Raw genomic sequence first — 22,774 nt, 5'->3', positions numbered from 1 at the left:
GAGGATGTTAAATTTATTTTTCCAACTCTTGATTTATCTATATCCTTTTTGCAGTACAACAAGCACCTGTTTGTGCACATCAGCCAGAGCAACCCGAGCTACAGCGACCCCCTGCTGGAGTGTGTGGACATCAGGCAAATCTACGACAAGTTCCCCGAGAAGAAGGGAGGTCTTAAAGAGCTTTTCAGCAAGGGCCCACAGAACGCATTCTACCTGATCAAGTTCTGGGTAAAGAAATTTGCTAATTTGTTTTTACGATACGATTTTTTAAAATAAAATATTTCTGTACTAAGAGTATTTTTTAAAAATTGCCCAAATGCAAATTACCTTTGTAAGTGCGCCGTACTTTTCCATGCAGGTTTGTCTTTGTCTGCACTTCCAGGTGTGTGCGTGCGGGGGTGTGTGTGTGTATGCGTAGGCGGGTGTACTTGTGTGTGCTGTGTCTTTCCACCTGGGATATAGAGGTGGTGGGTTGATGAAAGCTCAGTCGCTTTGTTTGAACACCTGCTCACCTCCTGACTCAGAGGTTGCTCTGCCTCTACCCTCCTGTGTGTGTGCGCGCGTGTGTGTTTAAAGTATGTTTCTCACTTCGTTGTTCTTTCTCCAAACGCTTCAGGCCAATTTATAAAACTTTCAAGAATTTTGCCCTCAAAATAACTCATCTATGACAGCTGTGACACAGCGGGTTGCCTTCTGCAAACCAAGTTTAACAAGTGAAAGAACTGACAGGCTTCATATTTTATATACGCCACCAGAAAACACATAGCCCCATATTAGCATATACATGGCATTTCTTAACTTTGTAATAGTGACGGGAAGAACAGGTAGATGTTCAAGGTTGGGTTGAATATATTATTGCTCTTACTGTACAGAATATATTAGAACAAATGAAGTCCCAGAACCTGGAGACAAGATAATGTCATTGTGTTTGATGCATAAAAAGTTATGCCTAGATAAGAAAAGGTCAAGTTTTTTAAATTCCAGGTACTTTTCTCTCATGCAAGAAATAAAGTCTTAAATTCTGTAACAGCTACAAAACTCTATGGATGCACACAGAACCCTCGGCCCTCAGATCTAAGAAAGACTGAGATGAACTCTAACTATGTTTATTTCAGTTTATGTATTTAGTGCCAGTTTACAACAAATGTCATCTAAAGGCACTTCACGAAAGTTAATCTCCAGTTATAAAGAAACATATAATCAATCAATCCAACAACATTTAAACATTTAGATAGTGAAATTCAGCTACATAGATTCCAGTTAGATACTGATTGCATCAGAGTAATAATACATTCAGCCTATTTTCCCAATTAACAAAAATGTATCTAAGAAGATCCAGTGGATTGCCAAGTCATTGACTTTGCTGCATTTTCTGCTCCTGAGCAAGTATCTGGTGACAGTGGACAGGTGACTGCATTAAGTTGTTGACTTAGCAATCAGTCTTCCTGAGCGAGCGTGTATCTCAGTAAAACTGCTGTAATTTGATGGAATATTAACTTGCGTCTTCAGAACTTGATAAGCAAATGAGGTCATTTATCTCTATTGACATGATATATTGGAACATGCAGGACAGTGTACATTGAGGACCAGGGTCAGTCGCTTAATTTCTACTCACAAGTTATCATTTCTGGGCTCCAAAGCTCAGTAAAATTGACAACTATGCAAATACCAAGACATACCTACCAAGATCCAAAATGACTACTGCATTTATTATATTGATAAGTAAATGGATGTATTTGCCATTGTGTTTTACAAACTTTGATATAAAGTGTAGTTGCGGGTTTTGTATTAAAATCTGCGATATTGTGCATTACCCTACTGGATGTGGCCATTAGAACATACGCAATTTTATGCACAAGTTCAGCAACAAAACTGAGGATGGTTATGCCCCTTGCACTAAGGGGTCCAACATGTGTACAGAAAATATCCACCCTCATCCCTATCTCCAGCCTGAACCATTAATATAAGGTAGGGTGGATCCATGCTTTCATCTTGTTTACACCCCATTGTGATCATACACTCTGCATGTTGTGGGTGACGTCAAAACTCATAAGACTGGGTAATATTTTATAGGCTTGCATTGATAATAGTTCTTGCAACTAGAATTCTCTGAAATTATGGTTTTATCAATTTGTGTTATTGTCGTTCTTGTACATCGCTTTGGTGCAGTTTTACACCTTTTTTAAAAGTGCTATATAAATAAATTTGACATTGACAAATTAGGAGTGACATCACTCCCAGCTCAGACTTTAAAAACAAAATCTAAAGTAGTATTAGCATCTTCACCAGCTGATGATTAGTTGACATGGAAGCAAATGATTGCTGAACTCATTAATGGCATTGTAGTATCCAATGAGTGCAGTAAACAGATTAAGGTGTTAGAAAGACTAAGCAGCCACCATGAGGTCGTCCCCTAGTTTAACGCTGCTTGCCACCAGAACACCAATTATAAGGAATGAGTTCAGCTAATGAAACCGTACTAGCTCATGGGAAACATCTATTGATTCACCATTTCATGAAAGAGAAGGGGAGTCTATTGCAGCTAGCCCCTAGGGACCATCAGAGGTATTGCACTTTAAGTCACTGAATGACAACATAAATCTTTCACATACATTAGGATGGATTTACTGTATTCCAACTGTAATGTTGTTTACAGTTAGAATTTTGTTGTGTGATGTGAATAGCAGTGTCATTTTTTGGAGATGACATTAAATTGTTCTAGATCCTAACGAGTCTAATCGGAGTAACGTGGGCTTGTATCACACTTAATTCACAAAAACAAACTTTAGACTTTATATAGACTCGTGCTTCAAAGTCTCAATTCAACTCCAACACAATGTCTGAGACTGAGGTCTCAGGAACAATGTTTATGTCATGTAATCGGGTGAGCTGGTGAGTGTAGATCATTTGAATAAATCATTAGTTTTTGTCTTTTTTGCGTTACCATGGAGGTGCCCAAGTCCAGTTCCCCAGAGTTTCCATCCTGCAACTTTTACATGCATCCCTTCTCTAACACACCTGAGTCAAATGCCTGAATGTCTTCATCAGCACATCATTCAGCTCTACAGAGGCCTGGTAATGAGCCATTCATCTGATTCAGGTGTGTTTGTTGTAGTGTATACAACTGAATAGCAGCGAGTCTGAGCCACAGTCTCCAGCTTTGGCAGAAATTAGCTTCACCTGTTAAAATGCATAAAAATTTTTACAAGGGAGATTTATAAATAATGGGCTGTTTAATGGTTTGTTAAAAAAAACCCAAAACCATTTATTTTGGCTTCATAATAGCCACAAAGACAACTCTCAAACTGAACCGTTTGAAACGAGTCGTTTCCTAACAAAACCTTGCCTTCAACTTTTCCCATTCACGCGCACACTCCGACAGTGGTAAGCTACATTGTAGCCACAGCTGTCCAACCAGATTAGTTCTTTGATATTATGTACTTTTATTTTTCATTACAAAAACAATGATCAACTCCAGAACATTGGAATTATACTAAAAGGATCACAATATGGCTGTTTAGATGTACAAGAAAATTGAAAAACATCACCATTCTGAATGTGGAAATTAGCCTGCTAAAACTCCCTACGTTGCCCTAAATAAAATAATTTTCAAAAAACTTGACTTCATTTAAAAAATAATAATCAAAATCCTAAAGAGAAATCAGAAAAGAAAATCTAAAACTGCTCCAGTCCAGTTTGTGGCAGTACTGTAGATATAAAGAAAACATCAACCTGCCTGAAAACATCAACCTGTTGCTATGGTAATCTATATCACTTGTTCTCAATGTTGAAACATTTCCACAGGCCAATGAAATACCACAGCAACATCATCAGTTCAAACCTCAGCAGACATCTGAGTTGTATGGAAAACAAAACATTTAGAAAATAGACTTATTAAATGGGAGGACAATATTTAGAAATGATGACAGCCCTATTTGCTTTTGGAAAATGTCATTTTGCTTTAACTTAAAAAGGGAATAAATACCTTTCAGTTAATTTATTTCAATATTCTCAGTTTTATTGCTTAGTTTTTTGGTAAAAACTCAGCAACAGGCACAAAAAATGATTACTACTTCACTTAGAGACAAATTCAAAGCAAATAGCTTCCGTCTTCCTGGTTGCTGCTAGAAAACTTTGACAGGAGAATCCCCGCTGTGCATGGATGGCAAAGCTGTTGGTCAGCAGAATTCAAAGATAGGAGGGCAGAAACCTGCAGAGTAGTGAAGTGGACTTGGTGTACAATAAGAGCAGAACTGATGAGATATACTCAAACAAAGAGCGAGTTTGTGCATTATGTTGAGAGCCTCCTCTCTGAATTTAATTAAAAAGCTCTCAGATCTACCACAATGGAGCATGTTTCTGATAATCTGCTGCTTTAACAGAGCTCAGTTTGATCTTGGTGTGTGTGTGTGTGCGTGGATGACTGCTGTACATGTTGGTGGTGTAGCATATGGTGTTTGTGCATTTGTGTGTGTTTGCTCACAGCTCGGAGACGCTCAGTGCTCCTTAGAGAACTCATTACAAAAAGGGACAAACCCTTCCCACGTCTCCCGACCTGTAATCCAGGTACAGCGTGTTCTCGCTGCTCTGATTAAACATTTTTCTTCTTTAGTAACAGAACTATGAATACAGATATTGTGTTAACGCCAACAACAAATTAACAAAGTTTCCGCAGGGTTTTGAAAAGTGTTGAGCTTCATCGTCTCAGTTGAAATATTTTTTGTTGCCTCTTAAAGTTATAGTGCTTTAGTTTCTGCAAGGAACCTTTTGTTTTCCCTTTTGGAAGGTGTTACTAAACATTTCACAATTTCTCAAAACCTGTAAAAAAAAAAAAGTAAATAAATAAATAAAAAACTCTTGAAACTTGAGCTATAAAATTAAAATTTTCTCCTAATTTCCATAACGTAAAAAATGACTATATCAATTTGTTACATGAATGACACTTCACTGAGTTACAGTACTACCGGGTGGTTCAATTCCAAGAAAATGCAGGGACATTTTACCACCAGAGGGCACTGTTTTCTTACTCTTAGAAATACAGCAGTGCTGATGTCGCATTTTATCATCTTCTAGGAGTTTTTAGATGAATTCCTGCAACATCCTAATGTTTTACCTATTTTGGGTGTGTGTGTTGTCTTCAGGCGGATCTTAATTACAGCGTACAGGATGACTCTGCAGCCTTCTATGGGGTGACCAGCCAGTACGAGAGCTCAGAGAGCATGACCATCAGCTGCTCCACAAAGGTCTGCTCCTTCGGCAAGCAGGTGGTCGAGAAAGTGGAGGTGAGTAGGACTGCAAGTGTTTTTTTTTAAACATACCGTTGATGTATTTTTTATCAAACTTGATTAAAAATATAGAAAATAATTAAATTTAGGCAAAGTTATGAGTGTTTTTTTTTTATTGGGTTATGGAGTTATTATTTGTAATTCTCCTTGTTCAAAGCATATTTTTGTATTTTTACTGATAAGTGAACAAAATGATCAAAGCATTTTGGGATTTATACCAATTTTACCTTTTGGCAGAATGATGAGCTGTTATAGAATAAAAAACAATAACGTATTATTCATCCAGGTAATTTTGTTTTCAGATAAACCAAGAAACATTTCCTATATTTGCTGATGTAAGGTTTTTCCTATACATACACACTCAGTCATGCATACCATCACCTGTGTTTTCATCTAGTTTTTCTGTTAAAAATACCTAAACATAGCCTGACACCTTCGATGAAAATGTTTTCTTTAATTGGCCAAACTGTTTCGTTCACAATTAGAACTTTAGAAATACAGGCGTTCGGATGATTTTCCCCAAATGATTTGGGACTGATGTGCACCATTCAGAAGAGCATAGATGGAAGTGACAGGTAAAATTAAGAGAGAGAAATCACCCTAACCCTGTTCCCTCCCCGCTGTCTAACAGACGGAGTATGCCACGTTTGAAAATGGACGATTTGTCTACAGAATCAGTCGCTCTCCCATGTGTGAATACATGATCAACTTTATCCACAAGCTGAAGCACCTGCCAGAGAAATACATGATGAACAGCGTGCTGGAGAACTTCACAATTCTGCTGGTGAGGGCAACAATGATTAAACACCTTTCTGCTTTAAAAAAGTAAAACCATTAATTATTATTTTTTTATATATATATATATATATATACTTTAAATGTGTAATTTTTATGTAATAATTTTTGATATATTTCAGTAAGTGAATATCTAGCTTGCCCAATTACACCGTTCCCGTCAGAAGCTGACACATACTCGTCATTGGAATAAATTTCATATTAATTTCCTCCCGATCTAACATCTGCCGTCAATTTATGGCAAATTTTTCTACTTTGAAATGATCAAAAATGACTGAGGACTCTGAAAATGTCTGCCATTTTTACATGCATAATGCGTAGCAATAGGCCTGTCACGATAAACAATAAATCAATTAATCGCACAATAAGTTAAAACTATCGACCTCATTTTAATTATCGGCTTTATCCTCCCAGCCTTTTTCTCTTTCTGTTAATGACACTGAATGAAAAAAGGCTCAACTCCGGTGCTCTCCACTGACCCTCCTTCCTCCTTTCCTTAGTGAAAAGCCCAGCGCACACTACATGATCTTAGAGCTGTCAGCCGATTGTCGGCCCATTTTCAAAACCTGACAGATCACACATTAGCCAACAGAAATCCTTGGTATAACGGTTTGATCGGGTTAGATCCTGCTGTGTGTTGTCCAACAATGGGCACAAAATAATGGTTACAAGTCCAGTGAACTAATTTTAAAACCAGGCATTAATCAATGCTTTACTACAATCTACCTGCAATGCATGTGGCTAGTGTCAGTCCTGGCCGAATGAAAATCATTATAACCTATTTATGTCACTTTAACAAAGAACAGCTGAAAAGTTACCGGGTTTATCAACTGCGGTAGCAATTTCGCTCCCCTTGTCATTTCTATATGCTTTGCACGAAATGTTGAATAAACATTAATGTTGTTTCCACATATCATCTCCAATGTCCGCTGGACTTCGGGTTGCCCTGTGTCAGCTGTTTGGGATTCCCCTCTGTAATTTCCCCTCAGAAAGCACGGAGGAGAATCCGCGCTTTCTGATTGGCTCCCTGTCACATTCAACAGGTGGAGTTAAGGTTCCCAGTCGGGGAAAAACCCCTGATTTAGATCGGCCAGGATGATCTACAGTAACACACCACACACAACAGGATGATCGGTTACGAAATCGTATGGGGAAAAATAGGAGCAAAAAATCATGTAGTGTGAATTATTGCATCAGGTAGCCAGATGTGCCCATCATCTCTATTTAAATCTAATTATTACTGAAGGCCAATATAATATACAGACTTCATAATCTGCACTCTTTTGGTTGAATGCAGTATTTATTTCCACTTTGGCTTTATGTTGTTTAGTTTTTATTCTAGTACATTTTTTGTTAATGGAGACTGAGAATCCATTTTATTTTTGATTGTTTTCTTTATTTTGTTTATCAGTTCCAGTGTTTAGTGTTCTTTTGAAAATAAAGTGTATCTATCTTTGGCAGGAAATCGCATGCATTGTTACGTCATTTCCATTAAATCAGTGTAAAAAGGTCTTCAAACAATATTAACGTTTATCGCAATTTTTTTTGAGACAATTAATCGCTCAGCAAAATTATTATTGTGACAGGCCTACGTAGCAAGCCTTCTTTTTAGGAACATCAAAGTAGTTTTCTGTGTGACCAGTCTCAGTCCTCTAGAGTTACTATTCCTCAACTTTTAGATGCTAGCCTAACCCTGCTCTAACACGCCTAAATGAAATTTAAAATATTTGGAGGTGAATGTATTTTAAAGCATTTTTAATCTGTTTTGACGTCCAGGCGGTGAGCAACAAAGAAACTCGGGAAACCTTGCTGTGCATGGCGTGTGTGTTTGAGGTGTCGAACAACGACCACGGAGCACAGCACCACATCTATCGACTTGTCAAGGAATAACACACTCCACCTCGTTAACAGATGCACATCTATGGCCTTTGCTTGGTGATTATTCACGGTGACACTGAAGGGAGAAATATAGATCCCTTACAAAAAACTACCAAACTTTCAGTTCACAAAAAAAAAAATGTAATCAGTCAAGGATAAAAATGGCTACATTTTCACTACCACTTTATAAACTAGCCATCAACGAAGGCAGTGACAGTGTAGCCATGACACCCTGTGAGAATCAACACGGTTGGTTTTTCCCAAGAACTCCCTGGGATGAGGAGCAGTCATCATCTCTCCCACTAATTAAGTTTTCTAAGTGCATCAGAACTTTATGGCTGTGAACATGGGAATATAAGTGGGGTTCGTGTTAAGAGCCTTTGGGAAAAGCTAGAGAAAGAAGAAAGAAAGAAAAAAAAAATATTTCGCCCCCTGGTGGAGAAACAGCCAACACGTACTGAAGGTCAGACCCTGTGTATCATCAATAACCTGTTGGAGAAAAGGACATTTCGGTATAGTAGATTATAGATCTGGATGTGTACAGATAGACTCTGTGGGTTGTTCCAGTTGAGCTCTTGCACAAATGAAGAGGTTTGTCCCAAAGAAAAAGAATGAAGTTTTTACCTTTTTGTATGTTTTCCTTAAAACACACACACACACAAACATTTTAAACTTTGGGATCTTGTTTATTGATTGTAGCATATAGATTATATTTCAATTCCCTGATTGTTATCTAAAATTTATAAAAGCATAATGGGGGAAAAAACAAGAAGAAATTCAGGTACCTTTCTGTGCAGCAGGTGACTCTTCATCCAGCCCTTTAGATTTTAATCCAGGTCTAACTGAATCCAGCACAGAAAGACCGAGATAAAGGATTATAAACGTGATCCAACTCAACAAGATCATAGTTTTAAACATATTGTTTGTATTTCTTGGAAAATCACTGTGATTTTTTTTTCTATTTACTACATAATTTGTCCAGCTGTTAGATAGGCTTTAGTTTAACTCTCATTTTAGCATATGCTCCTTATTTCAGTATTTGTACCAGCAAAGTAGAGCCTTAATGTCCATACCGCCAAAACCTGAGATACTTCTCCACCCACATTACAACTGAACTGACCGCCCTGACTCGAAGCCTTAGAACCTCCTGCGTCAGGATTATAGATCACACCCTTTCCCTCTTTTATGAATCCGAAACCAAAAAACGCTGATGATGATGATGATGATGATGGAGTATACTGTAGCAGGTGTGGTCCGACGGCTCGTCTGCGTCATGCTCAGCAGCGTGAAGTGCCTTTGGCTGGAGACGGCAGTAGACTTTTCTGTTCTGATTCACTGATGGTTCCATGTTTTACAGGAAGCTCTGTAGACGTAAATAAACTGTAAGTTTGGACCTTCATTTTTCTGGTGGCTACACAGCCACCAGAAAAACGAATATCTGAAGTCTGATATTTATTTTTTTTAATTTTTTTTATGACAGTCAGCACTGGATCCTCCTGGATGATCTGTTTAAGTTCACAACGATACCAGTGGAATATGTTCTTATTCTTTTGGTATTTAATGGCAGTGTTTGCTTGTATTTGTTTTTGTGCTTCACATGTGTCTGCTTCATGTAAGAAGAGCTTGCACACTCAATGCAGTCTGGTGCCTCATTCGAATGAATATTTTTTAGGAGAAAAATAGTTAAACAGAGACCAATTAGAACATGAATCTTTATTGTTCAGTTATCTACAGTGGTCTATTCAAGCATTGGGCCGGTGTGATAACCTCTAGGAAAAATACCAGTTTCACTATATTAAATTTAGAATTTTTATTTTTTTAATTCAAAACTTAAGAGCAACAATTATTCCCTCTGCAGCTGGAATCCAATAATATGCAGTGGATCTAAAATGTGTACACATCCCTATTAAAAAAAATTATGATACATATTTTTATAGCAATTTGTTTAGATAATCTAACACCTAACCTTACAATTCAACTGAAAATATAACTGATCTGTTAGACAAAATATAAAAATGCATTAACCTTGCTGCATACGTTTGCACACCCTAAGCCAACATTGTTAGGGTGAATTAAACTTCAGCATTTGGTTTTCTTTGGTAGGAGTCCCACACAATGACTTAAGAATATCTGCCCACTCCACTGTGCATAAGACTGATTTATCTTTTAACTCTAGCTGGCATTTCCAAAGCTTAAATTTCCTTGAGGTGAAAAATTACAGTCATTTTCTTATAGCAAATGTTGAGCTATAACATTTTGGGTTTGCAAAAACCCAACTCCAATCTGAAGACAACCAATCCCTTATCATTTTATTGCCAATATCATGTTTCATTATAATTAATGTGTTATTTGGTAATTGTTATTTTTGTGACGCTTTGATTTGTTTGTTCATCCTCCTTTTAACTTTACTTGGACAGATCTTCTGTCCAGCACCCTGCTTTATAGTACAAGCCTAATGCCCAATACAGATGATTATTTATGTCTTGTAATGATTCTGTTTTCCCATGTTGTTATTGAATTTTCATACAATGACAGACTTGTGATCAGTTGTAGCCTCTCCACAAACTATGGCTTTAGCTAAAGAATAGAGATGCCAGAAAATCCCAAAGTGAAGGGAGGAGTGAAGTTAAACACACTGAATACTGGAACTGAATCAAAAAGGTCACCCAAGTCTGCAAAGCATAATTTTATAACCATTTGATTTTGCATTTTTCTCACATCTTGTCGGCGATCTCTGTTTTTAAGTTTAACTGTACAGAATATTAGATTTGGAAAAGGTTTTGAAAGGATTTATCAATTCCTTTAACATCTCAAAATGCCTTGCGTTGCACTTTTGAAAACCCTTTTGACCATTAGTGTGCAGAAACAAGTGGGAGAGGAGAAGTCAATATTCACCGTTATGCTTCACTCAACATCTGATCACCTTCAGTCTCTTTCTGGCATCTCATTAAAGATTTAAACTCTAGCAACTGTATGATGGAAAATTTTTGCATTTTTTTAAAACTAACAATTTAAAATATTTGTATATTTTCACGCAGGAAAACAACCCATACCTGCTCAGTACAGGGCACTTTCAAAGGTTTAAAGTCTAAAAGGCATCGTAGTTGGGCACAAACACTAAGCTACAACCATTCTATGTCATAAAAATGCCAAATTATTGCCAGATTCTTTAAACTGTGCAAAAAATTTTGTTTGGATCGGAAAGAAAATGTAGTTCAAATTAAAACACGAGGATCTCAAGAGTAAAGCTTAAAAGATAATGAAATAAATAATACATCCAGTGGCAACAGAGTAAATTATGTCCCACCAAAAGGAAAAACTGCTCAGAGAACCAAAACCTTTTTACACAGCGAAAAAGAAAAAATTTAAAAAATGCAAAATATAACATTTGATTAACCAAATTATTTTATAGGCTATGGTAAAAAAAATAAAATAAATAAAACTAAAAGAAAAGGGCATAAGGCAGAAACTTTGGACCCAATCCCTTGATGAACCATTGCCAAATTTGTCCATAGCAGTATAAGATGGAGTTTTTCTATTCATGCTGCTTTGGATAAAAGAAAGTATGTTCATAAGCGCAGGAAACGTAGACTTTAATCTCCACTGTGCACTTATAACACACTTTAACTATAATATAGCTAAATTTTCATTCGCAAACATCCTGCAAGGAAATAATTATATACATTTAAGAAATTATTTGCTTATTTTATAGGAACCTACTCCTATCACAGCTGCATATGAGCTAATAGAAACATTCATCTGATACCATGAGTTATCTCATGTCATGCAAGCAGAAAAATTTTCCTGAGGTATCTGAGTAGTTTCAGTGGAAGCTGCGTCACTCACTCACGAGTATTAAAATTCCTCACAAACTTAGCAAATGTGCTTTTTTTTTTTTTTTTTTTACCAATTTGAAAACATTTCCACCGAGCAAATGCTGAACTACCAAAATTTGAAGATGACAATAGATGCAATGTAAAAATGAGGACCAGAAGAGTGTAAATGTTTAAAAAAAGAAAACTTTACAGGAGTTATGTGGTTGCTTCCAGCTGCAGTGGTCAGAAGTGTCCAGGAGATGCAGTGCTATGCAGCAGGGGCCTCAAAGCGGAAATAATTATTTGCAGTGACATCTGAAAGACAGCCAGTCTGACCTTTCTTTCTTTTTTGTTTTTAAATTTGTCTCTGTTAACCCTAAGACCTCTGTGGTTTCGACCCTCACTGAGTTTTGTCCCATGCTGCAGTAATTTGTTTGCAGACAGGCTAAAAGAGTCTTTCTATTCCGGAATCAACATGCAACACGTGAGTGTTAACCTAGCAGGCGGCCTCGAAGCCGCTGATGCTGTTTGGACATAGTCTACCACCTGCTTACCAAAGACGGTCGTGATGTGGGACAAAACACAGCAGACCAGTGATGTCGCGGGAGCCGCATGAGGCTAGAAGCTGCTTATCTCAAAAGAAATGAACCTGGACTCCTCCTAACATCTCAGTTATGGAGGAAGTGCAGGAAACAGGCCTCTCTAAACTGTGAGTTCTTAAAAGAGGCCTATTAGCAGTCACTCAGCTGTTCACTGTTGATTACCTACTAATCATAACGGCACTAGAGGCTGAATCAGTGTGTATACTCCATGCCAGAAGGTTTCAGTGGAGTTTCTCAGTCATTGTTGTCTGTGTGCTTAATGTCGTCTAGTGTGTGTGTGTAAGTGGGGCATTTATCTCCTATCCTACGTGTGGCACAGAAATCCCTGTCTGTAAATCAGCTCCAAAATGGCCTTGAAACTTTTCTCTCCGGTGCCCGTGCAGCGCGTCTGTCAGTTCACCGAGGGTTTCCAGAAGGTGCTTTGTATGAAAGTGACAATAACCTTTATTACAGATGTTGTGTATATCTTTGATATTCCAATGTTTATCCTATTTTGTGAAGAAGAGAGAACATTTAGAAAAAAAAAAATCCAGAAACTAGTTATATGTGTGTATGTATTGGTATTGCACAGGGTCTGATCTTTGCTTTGTAACTTTTATCCCCTTCATATGGCTAAAAGTATGTTAGATATTTTCTAGCTTTGTAGAGACTTTGTACGCATATGCTATTCAGTTTAAATAAATTGTCAGTTCTAAACTGTGACTTCGCTTTATTTATTCATTGCTTCTTCGGTCATTTTTGATACTTTCTAAAATTAAAAATGTTCTTTAAACTGAACTAGTTATTGTGTGTCAGTTTGAAAAGATGAAGCAGAATGAGCCCAGCAGGGACAATTAGCAACATTGATATCTAGAAGGGAAACACACTCTCTTTCAACTCTTGGGTTTCTACTTTGTATGACAAACACTGGTGTGTTACTAGATTCTAAGGTGAAAAGACTTAAATCTGATTCAACACATTTCTTTAAGTTGAAGTCCACATAGATTTCATAGAATAAGAAACAAGTGTTAATTCAACTGACCTTTCTATGTTTCTTCACTCCATCGACAACAGACACTTTGACTGAGGCTTTGCTAAAGATTTCTTTTCTAGCTAATCCGTTGTAGAGTAGCTGCTGTGTTTGACATTGCTGTTCTGTTAATGACCAGTTTGGACCAGGCTCCAGCTCTCTCACGTTTGACTCTTTAGTTTACAGAGGAGTTAACAGTGGACTTAATGACTGCGAGGTGCCCAGGTCCTGTGGCTGTCAACAAGCCCTGTGGGTATTTTTGTTCTTTCTCTGAGCGTTGCGCGGTCTGACATTGGGATGAATCTGAGGAGACAGCCACTCCTGGGAAGACTGGCAGCTGTCATAAATGTTTTCCACTTGTAGATAATCTCACAAGCGATTATCTACACTTGTGAGATAATGTGGTCCATCGTTCCACGCAGAATGGTGGACCTCATATAATTTGAAATAGCTATGAGTTTATAACTCTTCCCAGATTAATGAACATAATCAGACCTAATCCAGTGTGATTTTTTTGTATGCTTAAGGTCAGTTATACACAACTTAAGAACCTGGTAAGGACTAGATACTATTTTTAAACTTTATTTATTATTATTATTAGCATCAAATCCTGCAATTTGGAGGTGATGTATTTTTATGTGCTTACTTCTTGGAAGGACTGCATATTTACAGAATTGTGTTTTAGGTTTAAATTTGGAAGGAATTATGGAGGTCAATATTTCACTTCACCACATTTATTCACACCTGTTTATTTATTCACAATGTTTCTTTAGAGATACTCTGCATCTCTAATTGAACTGTACTAATCTTTAACAAAATAGCTAAAAAAGGTATAATCATCAGGAAAAATTAAACAGGCATTGTCTGCACTATACTGACATGCTTCAGGGTGCGTTCAAAAACCCTGGATTTTGTGGGGTTCCTTTTAGAGCAACAAAAATTTAATTATACAATTTAAAACTAAGATTCTAATATTGAAAAAAGAGAGAAAAACAATCAATATGCAAAGTTTATACACAGAACCAGTGAAAAGTTTGAACACACCTTCTCATTCAATTCAATTGGAAATTGGGGCCAAACTTTTCACTGGTAGCACACGTTCATTATTTAGAAAAAAAATATTTTAATGGTTCTCAACTGCTTTAAATTTGCTTGTCCAAACCATAGTGACCGAAGGACTCTCCAAGATCTGGAGCCATGCAGCCTTAAATCTGACAATCCTGTAGAAACCAGCCTGAGTTAGAGACTAAATAAACATATTAGAAAAACACCAAAACAAACATTGGAGTTTGAACCAGGCGGAAGACATATCCATTTGAAATAAAAGTGAAATGTTGGTTAATGTATAGTTCAGACAGGATAGAGAGCATTTGTTAACAAATATTTGCTACAAACTCTGATTGGGATTTGGGTCTTGGTGTCAAATTCTCACCTGTTACCCCTGCAAACTGATATCAGAGTGGAAGGAAACTGATGCGTGGAAAGTATCAGTTTTCTGACATGCAATGCCCTGTTTTGACAGCAGAGTGCGCTACAGTTTAAGAATTATAACTCCGTTTTTTCATGACATGAGAATTAAAACACCAGCTTCTTGCAGACTTTCACTGTAACAAGTCTAAGCAAATATCTGACAAAGATGTTATCCAACAAAGTGTATGTTTTTGTATTAGCTTTTATTTATTTATTTTTAATTTGAACTTTTTTTAATTAAGCATTTATAACAAAACAACAAATAACAACTTTAGAACATTTTCAAACAATTAAGCTTCAACAGCCTGATAGTACTCTTTATGGAGTCTGCTTCCTTGGTCTTGTTTATTCTATTGACATTTCAGGATCCAAACCTGACAGCTAATAATAGATGCACAGGTCATACATGGTGTGACCTCACAGGAAATGAGATCAAACACAGGAAAAACGTTCTGCTCTCACTCGCTCTCTCTCTCTCACAGACACATCCCAGACACAGCATCAACAATCCTCTTAATCCAAATCTACTGTTTGTAATGCATGCCTGCTACACACACGCCGCTCTGGGTAATACTGTCTGCCCGTGTCTGATATGTGAATGCGTCCTCCCATCTCTGCATGAGTGTTCAGATTCCCAGGTGGTTTTCTAAGCACTTTATTTACCAACACACCCAGCCTGAGCAGAGGCTACAGAACACAAACATTAATGCTGCGTGTTGGGGATAGATGCACACAGACACCAGAGTCAGACCACTTAACGCAGAACATATTCTGCTCTTAAACAGCGGATTACTGTTTCAGATATTATGCGAGAACTCTGCAGGGAGTAAAAGATGGATTTCCTTTGGCTTCACAGTCGGCTCAGTTGAGCTGATAAACATTCAGAGATAAGAGTATACAGATGAAGCTGCGTAACAATGCGCGCTGCAGAATTAAGGTTTTACCATCAATCCAATGTTACTTTTTTGCTTCTAACCCAGATTCATCAGGTTAGTCATTTAGAACACTTCTAAAACTCTTACAAAATACATATATATATATAAAAACACTCCGAATCTTGTATTACTGACTAAATTAGCAACTAATTTCAATAAATCTACCAGTGAGAACATGAAGACATTACTTGAGAAAACAGTTTTGAAAGCATAACTTTAAATTTATCCAAAGAAGATTAAACAACCTCCAAACTGTGCAAAAGAAGAAAAAAAAAGTACAAAAAAAAAGTAGATCATCTCAGGCAAATGTGGCTCCACAAATCATCACTGACTGTGAAAACTTTACACTGGACACTTTGCATCTTGAATTCTGCATCTCCGCTCTCTTCCGTCAGACTCTGCAATCTTGATTTCCAGATAACATGCAAAATTTACTTTCAGCTGAAAAAAAGGACTTTGGAGCATTGAAGAACAGGCCAGTAACTCCTTCTGCCAAATGACATTACTTTGGCATTGCTTTGTGTTCATGAATGAATGAACACAAGGAATGTGACAATTATAGCCTGGATACATCTATGTGCTGAGTCTTGAGGCTATGACTACAGATGCAGTTCACACCTTGAGAATCTCACCAAAATTCTTCAATCGACTCACAATTCCTTCAAGGCTGTGGTTCTCAACATTGGTTGCACGCCCTTTCGTTTCCAACAAAGTTTTTCTTTCCACTAAACTTTCCACTGACTGGTTAACAGCTTTTCCAATAATTGTGAAGCTAAGACACATATCTGTATGAAAATATTTTATTAATCTTCTTCAATATCAAAATTTATTTTCAGTTTTTATTAGTTGTGAGAAATAATCATCTGTTAAAAGAAATACCTGAAACAGAGCATTTTGTGAACAATAAACCTGCATGAGATTAACTTTTCAATTGCATTAATGAAGTAAATATTTTTCTGTGAAGTTACAATTAATTTACTTAACTTTGACAGTTGTCACACAGGGTGGTTTTTTTTTTATATGTGTACCACTAATATGTATGGAAGCCCGTTATTATTTATTTGTTTATTTAAAATCAGAGTGGTGGAGACGGGCTTCCATAAATACGTATTAAAAGAAACAAAAAAACACCTCAGTAAGATATGATAAACTCTATGTTGAGCCTGAAACGGGCCAACTTTTATTTCCTGAGTTTAAACAAACTGAAACAAAAGGCACCTCTGATAATCTGAGTGTAAGTTTCTGCAGGATGATCAGTGGGCAGAGAGCGAGGAGGGGGGAGGCGTGTCCCGGCAGCTCCAGCAGCCTCCTGCTTCTGTCCCGCACATCAGAGCCGCCTGTCCCGACGTAAGGACGCTGTTCTCCTCCTCTCCTCTCCGGAGCAACAGCAATCTGCCCCGGGGGAGAGGAACGAGGACCCGGCATGCAGCCTGCAGACACACCGCTGAAGGACCGGGACGGGATGCGAATTTTTGCTGAGAACTTTTAATGATTCTTTAAGAAGATGCAGGTTTTCCCTGAATGATCAGTTCAAATCAGCAGAGGAAGCGCTTCAGCAACACATCAACTGGAATTAGGAATATAAACACAGAAACTTCCGTAGCAGAGATTCCCTGGAAAACTTTTTCTTTCTTTTTGGAGATGGAGCCCGAGGAGGGGAAAGTCTCGGTATGGGTCTGCCGAGAGGAGAAGCTGGTCTCCGGACTGACTAAACGGACCACCTGTGCCGACGTTGTGAGGGTTCTGCTGGATGACCAGAACTTGCAGCAGGGCGCCGCAGCCGCGATGCTGTCCGGCTCTCCGCAGTCCTACTGCGTGGTGGAGAAGTGGAGAGGCTTCGAGAGGATTTTGCCCAACAAGACCAAGATCCTGCGGCTGTGGAGCGCCTGGGGAGACGAGCAGGAGAATGTCCGGTTCGTCCTTGTGAAGAGCGAAGCTTCGCTGCCCAACAACGGGCCCCGCAGTGCCGAAGCGCGGGTCGTCCCGAGCCGGGAGAGTGGCGGCCCGGGTGGGCTGCTCAAGGGCACCGCTAAGAGCTGCTGGGTCGCTGCGGCGGCTGCTGCCAACATGTCCCAAGAGAAGCAGAGGCGCATCGTCCGGAAGGCCTTCAGGAAGTTGGATAAAATGAACAGAAAGAAGGAACAGACAGTACCTAAAGATAAAAGTTCAGTGGAGAAGATGGAGACACTGGTCCACTTGGTGATCTCGCAGGATCACACCATCCGGCAGCAGATCCAGAGAATCAAGGAGCTGGACCGGGAGATCGAGAGGTACGAGGCCAAAGTGCACTTCGACCGCATCAAGAGACACGGGGTGAACTATGTGCAGGACACGTACATGGTGGAATCCTCCGCGGAGAGCCCGGTTCCGTCTGCGGACGGGAAGCGCAAAGCGGAGCACCAGGACGTGCGCTGCACGGCGGAGGCGCTGGCCCAGTTCGAGGAGTACGCGCGCCGCTGCGAGGAGGTGGTGCGGCTGCAGGAGGAGGTGACGGAGCGGGAGGCGCTGGTGGAGAGCATCACCGGGGAGATCCAGGAGGAGCTGAACCGGCGCTGGATGAGGCGGCGGCGCGACGAGGGAGCATCGGAAGATGCGCAGGACACCGACAGCACCGTGGAGGAGATGAGCCTCTGCGAGCCCGCGGATCCAGATGTGGAGAGCCTGTCAGAAAACGAGCTCCTGCTGGAGGAGGAGAGGATAAAAACCCAGCTGGACACCAGTCTGTACATCGGCTTGAGACTCAAGACGGACCTAGAAGCCATCAGAGGGGACTTGGACCTGAGTCTGGCACTCTGGGAAACCAAAGAGAGTGAACTGTTGGACCTGCTTGCCAAAGTTGAGACCATGGAGCTGGAGCAGGCAAACAAACAACTGACTGATGATGAAAAGGAAGAACTGCCTGTGAACAGTGCAGAGGCTGACCCGGGGTCAGTGGAACAGAGCACGGGTTGGGTGGAGCAGGCTAGAGGTCTGTCAAAAGCCTGCAGCATCAATGATGAGGATTCAGACACGGGCCTGAGCTCAATGCACAGCCAGGACTCCGACAACCCTCCCGTGTGTGAATCACTGGTGTAATGCATCTTTGTGTCGCAGCATCTTAGGCTTTTATGTAGTTCAATGAGACAAACTCAGTGGCATCGAGAGAAATCAGTCTTGGCTTCCTGAAATATAAAAACCACATCTCTGTGTGACACTGCAACTCTATAGCAATAATCTCTATATAGTCACGGGACAATAAGCTTAAACAGGAAAGCATGTGTAGTAGAGGCTTGGTAAGATGTGCAGCTCCATAAGCTGATTTCTGACCTCCATCTTGGGTCAAAACAGCATAATTTATTAGAAGAAGTAGCCTGGAAGAGTGTTATAACTATTAACTTATGATCCATTGTCCTGTAACAAGTGCTGAGATAAACATGATCACAGTTCACAGTGTACTAAGTACATCTATAATGGCGATAAACAGCAGCTTCGATGTAAGAGTCAAAATTGGCTGTGATGTTTATTTCAAGATATACTGGCATGTCAGCTGCAAAGGTGATGAAAACAGATCCAAAGAGAGCAGTCATTTCAAAATAACAGCAAAAAAAAAAAAAATCACCACTTGCTGTTTCATATTTTGAATGGTCAAAACTTTGGAAAAACAAACTTGTAAGTTTCACAAATTTGAATAAAAACACCAATGTTTACATATCCTGCTGAGCAAAACTGAAGATTCACGTAAAGTTTTTTTTTTCTGTCTATTTTCCTCTCGGTTACAGATTATTATGGGATAGAGATGAGATTCTCTGAGAATGCTCACCTGACAAATTATTTTACTTAAAGCAGAAAGTTTACCCTACTGCTGTTCAAACAAGGCATTGAAGTACCTTAGTTCTACACATTTTGCCTCCAAAGCCTAGATTTAGCAAAAACAGATAAATAAAACAACCTAATAACCACCTGTTGGACTTAAAGGTAGTTTTTGCTAGCAGAAATACTAACAAACTATCAAAGTTTACATTCTTATTAGCATTGAGAAAGCCGTGAGCCTTTCTTTTAGCCAACTCACTGGTTTTGGGCAGTAACAGATGTTGGGGTCTTGATACCACTCTATGCTCCATACAGCCAGAGAAAACTCCAGTGGTTCTGGGACTTTCTCTGGTCTCTCAATAAAAGGACTTTGAACCAGTTTTAGAGGGTTTGAAACAACAACTTTTTACAACCTGACAATGGCCCATGTCTTATCATAAATTGTATTTTTTTTATTAATGCGCCTCTTTTACTGGTCAACTGTCTAAAAATTAAACATTTATTTTTTGACACAGTATGGCAAAGAACCTTTCACTCTTAAACAAAGAAAAGCAAGAATTGAATTTAGCATATTTATAGCTAAATTTCTGTCTTAAACCACCTTAATCTAAAAAAAGAAGGTGTCTCCTTGATTTTATTTTCATCATTAAAGTGAAACAGGAAACAAAAAGAACAGAATTTCATCAAAAGGTAAAAGGAAAAAAAATGTTATAAAGTACTGATGATCTATATTTTGAACATATATTTTAATGATGTTATATGGGATGATAAAAAAGTGTTTAGAAAAATTCAAGTCCAATTAGGGCTCAGAATTGAGACATTTTCCTTTAGTGAGCTCTGATCGGTGACTGGCAGGTCAATTAACAAGTCAGATTCTTTTCACAGGTCATTAAACGCATCCAAAACTATTCGGCCAATAAAAGCTAAACACTCATTAAATTAAGACATGAAACTAGAGAGGTAAGCAGTACAAAAAGTGGGTTTGATTATATTCTGAAGCATAACTGAAGGCTTTGTTAGTGACCAACAGAGATAAACGTAGAAAAACAGACAAAACAGCAAAAGCATGCAACAATCGTAACAATTGCTTTCATTAGTTTATTGTTACCATCACCGAACAAATATTTTTGTAATTCTTAACTTGTTTTCCCCACATTTCTCTCATCACTATAGTCAATAATTATCTCATATATAGGTTCACTATGGTTAAGAGTTGATCAAGTTGGTAATTTTTATATTAATTGTAAAAAGTTAACATATTCAATCTTATTTACATGTTCAGTCCAGCTATATTGTAAATATAGCCATTCATAACCATTCATGACTAGCAAAAGAAAAGGTTTAAAATGAAACAGATTGCTAGTGATTGAAGCAGAGATCTCATATCTAGCCCCCATTAAGATCCACAAACTGTGGAGCCTACATTTCACGATTTTGTTAGATAAGACCTTCGATCAGAAGCTCCTCTGCCTAACCTTTTAAATCCCACATGTCACAGTTTGTCAGATCAACTTTAGATCCCTCGGATGACGTCATCAGGCCGGTCTAATGGAGTCAGGAAACATCATACACCTATTTTTTGTTCCTGACTGGTATTAGCTCTCTGCTGAACACTGTGGGTGAAACTGGCGCAGTGCTCCTTTAAATCTGTGTTTGGATTATTGTTGTAACATCAGTTTGGTTGCTCTAACGGGCTTTGTTTCCATGTAAAGCTTCTTACTCAACCATAATCAATGTGGGCCAAGAAGGAAAGGCTTGTTTTTATATCAAGGCTCAGGTCAAAGAATTGTTGCTCCTTTGTCATAGAAATGTTGCGTAATGCATAGTGAGACAGCACGTCTCCACGCTCGTAATCTAGTGTGTCGTAAACAGATCCATGTGAACATTTTGGGATGTCTTGCATTCATTTGGAGCAGACTGATACGACTAAAACTGTTACACTGGCTTACAGGAGCAACTCTGTATCTGAATCGTTACACCGCTGCACGTGCAAGTCCTTCTGCAAGTACAAACACCTGTAAGACTTCGAGATGCGTTTTGGAACAGACCCATTTAGTAATCCTGCAGTCGCTGCATGTCTGAACGCTGTGACATTAAGGAGAACTATTTTCAGCTATGGTTCACTTTTTCTTTTTACCCTGAAAATAGTTGCTGCAGAGAAGTATTTTCTGTGCTTTCCAGCAGAGCTGGCTCCTCTGAGACCTGCACAGACAGCAAGCATCCCAGCAGAAGTGATTCATCACTTTAAGGTCTTCCTTCAGTAAAAAAATACATAATTTACTTTGTATGTCGTCAGGATGTTGTGTTGTCACGCTTACATATCTGACTCTGTCCAACTGTAAATGTGAGCAATATTATCTTTGTCACACTTAGATAAAAAAAAAAGATGATACTGTTCCTGTGGAGTTACCAAAAATGAGCTAATTTATGTCTCTTGTTCAGGGACTCTGTAGGCCTCTCACTGACATTCAGGCATCTTTTTCTATATATTTGGCACCTAGTTTAGTAACTCTGAAGTAAAAAAAAACAATTGTGGAGGAAGGATATCACCACTCAGCTGTTAGAGTTGAAATAAACGGCAACATCTGAATTTGTGTCTTGTTTTATTCATTATGACCTCAGGGATCCGACACGTTCATGTAAACACTCCTCCCTTTGCAAGAACCAACTCTCTGGAATTCCCAGGTTTTTGTGTTCACCTTAAAATGTAAAATGCTTCAGCTCACTGTAAGTTTATGGCAAATATTTATATGGCATGAATGGTTTACATATGTAATCTGCAAAAAAAAACAAGTAAGTGAAAAGGAGGGAAAGCTGAAAGGAGGTGAGAAAGGAAGGAGGATGCTAGGAGGAAGGAAGGACATGTGAATAAATAAAAGAAGGGCATCAGGGAAGAAGCAAAAAAAGACAAAGAAGGAACAAAGGTAAGTAAAGAAGGACGGACACAACAAAGTAACGGGTGATGATGCAATGAAGGAAGGTTATGAGAAAGCAAGGAACCAAGGGCATAAGGAATGGAGGAATGAAAGAAGGAAACAAAGCATAAGGTTAGAAAATTAAATCAAGAAGGTCGGAGGGAAGGAAGAAGACAAGGAAATCAGCAATGACACAGAAAAGGAAGGGCATAGTCTTTAAACAAATTCTGATAATGAAAACATTTTTCCATCCTCTTATTAATTAGCTTTCTCTATACATT

The 22,774-nt window shown here is 38.7% G+C and overlaps 2 protein-coding genes across 3 annotated transcripts in view; both read left to right on the top strand.

Moving 5' to 3' along the window:
- Window positions 1-13,077, top strand: part of LOC116736629 (transcriptional enhancer factor TEF-1-like) — a 49,055-nt gene extending 35,978 nt beyond the window's left edge. The window contains exons 8-11 of one of the 2 annotated variants that reach the window (XM_032589232.1): window positions 55-228; window positions 5,142-5,282; window positions 5,917-6,069; window positions 7,857-13,077. In XM_032589232.1, the coding sequence (XP_032445123.1) occupies window positions 55-228; window positions 5,142-5,282; window positions 5,917-6,069; window positions 7,857-7,970 (582 nt within the window). In that variant the 3' untranslated portion in view covers window positions 7,971-13,077. The remainder of the gene's footprint in view (window positions 1-54; window positions 229-5,141; window positions 5,283-5,916; window positions 6,070-7,856) is intronic. The other variant, XM_032589220.1, reaches the window with a different exon arrangement.
- A 4,054-nt stretch (window positions 13,078-17,131) lies between these two features.
- Window positions 17,132-22,168, top strand: rassf10a (Ras association domain family member 10a). The gene has a single exon (XM_032586502.1). The coding sequence runs from the start codon at window positions 17,311-17,313 to the stop codon at window positions 18,862-18,864; it is 1,554 nt and encodes a 517-aa protein (XP_032442393.1). The 5' UTR covers window positions 17,132-17,310; the 3' UTR covers window positions 18,865-22,168.
- The last annotated feature ends 606 nt before the right edge of the window (window positions 22,169-22,774 follow it).

Source organism: Xiphophorus hellerii, chromosome 2 (assembly GCF_003331165.1).
Source record: "Xiphophorus hellerii strain 12219 chromosome 2, Xiphophorus_hellerii-4.1, whole genome shotgun sequence".
NCBI classification, from domain to species: Eukaryota; Metazoa; Chordata; class Actinopteri; order Cyprinodontiformes; family Poeciliidae; genus Xiphophorus; species Xiphophorus hellerii.
Note: the sequence above shows the minus strand (reverse complement) of the source record. Positions and strands in the feature narration are given on the sequence as shown.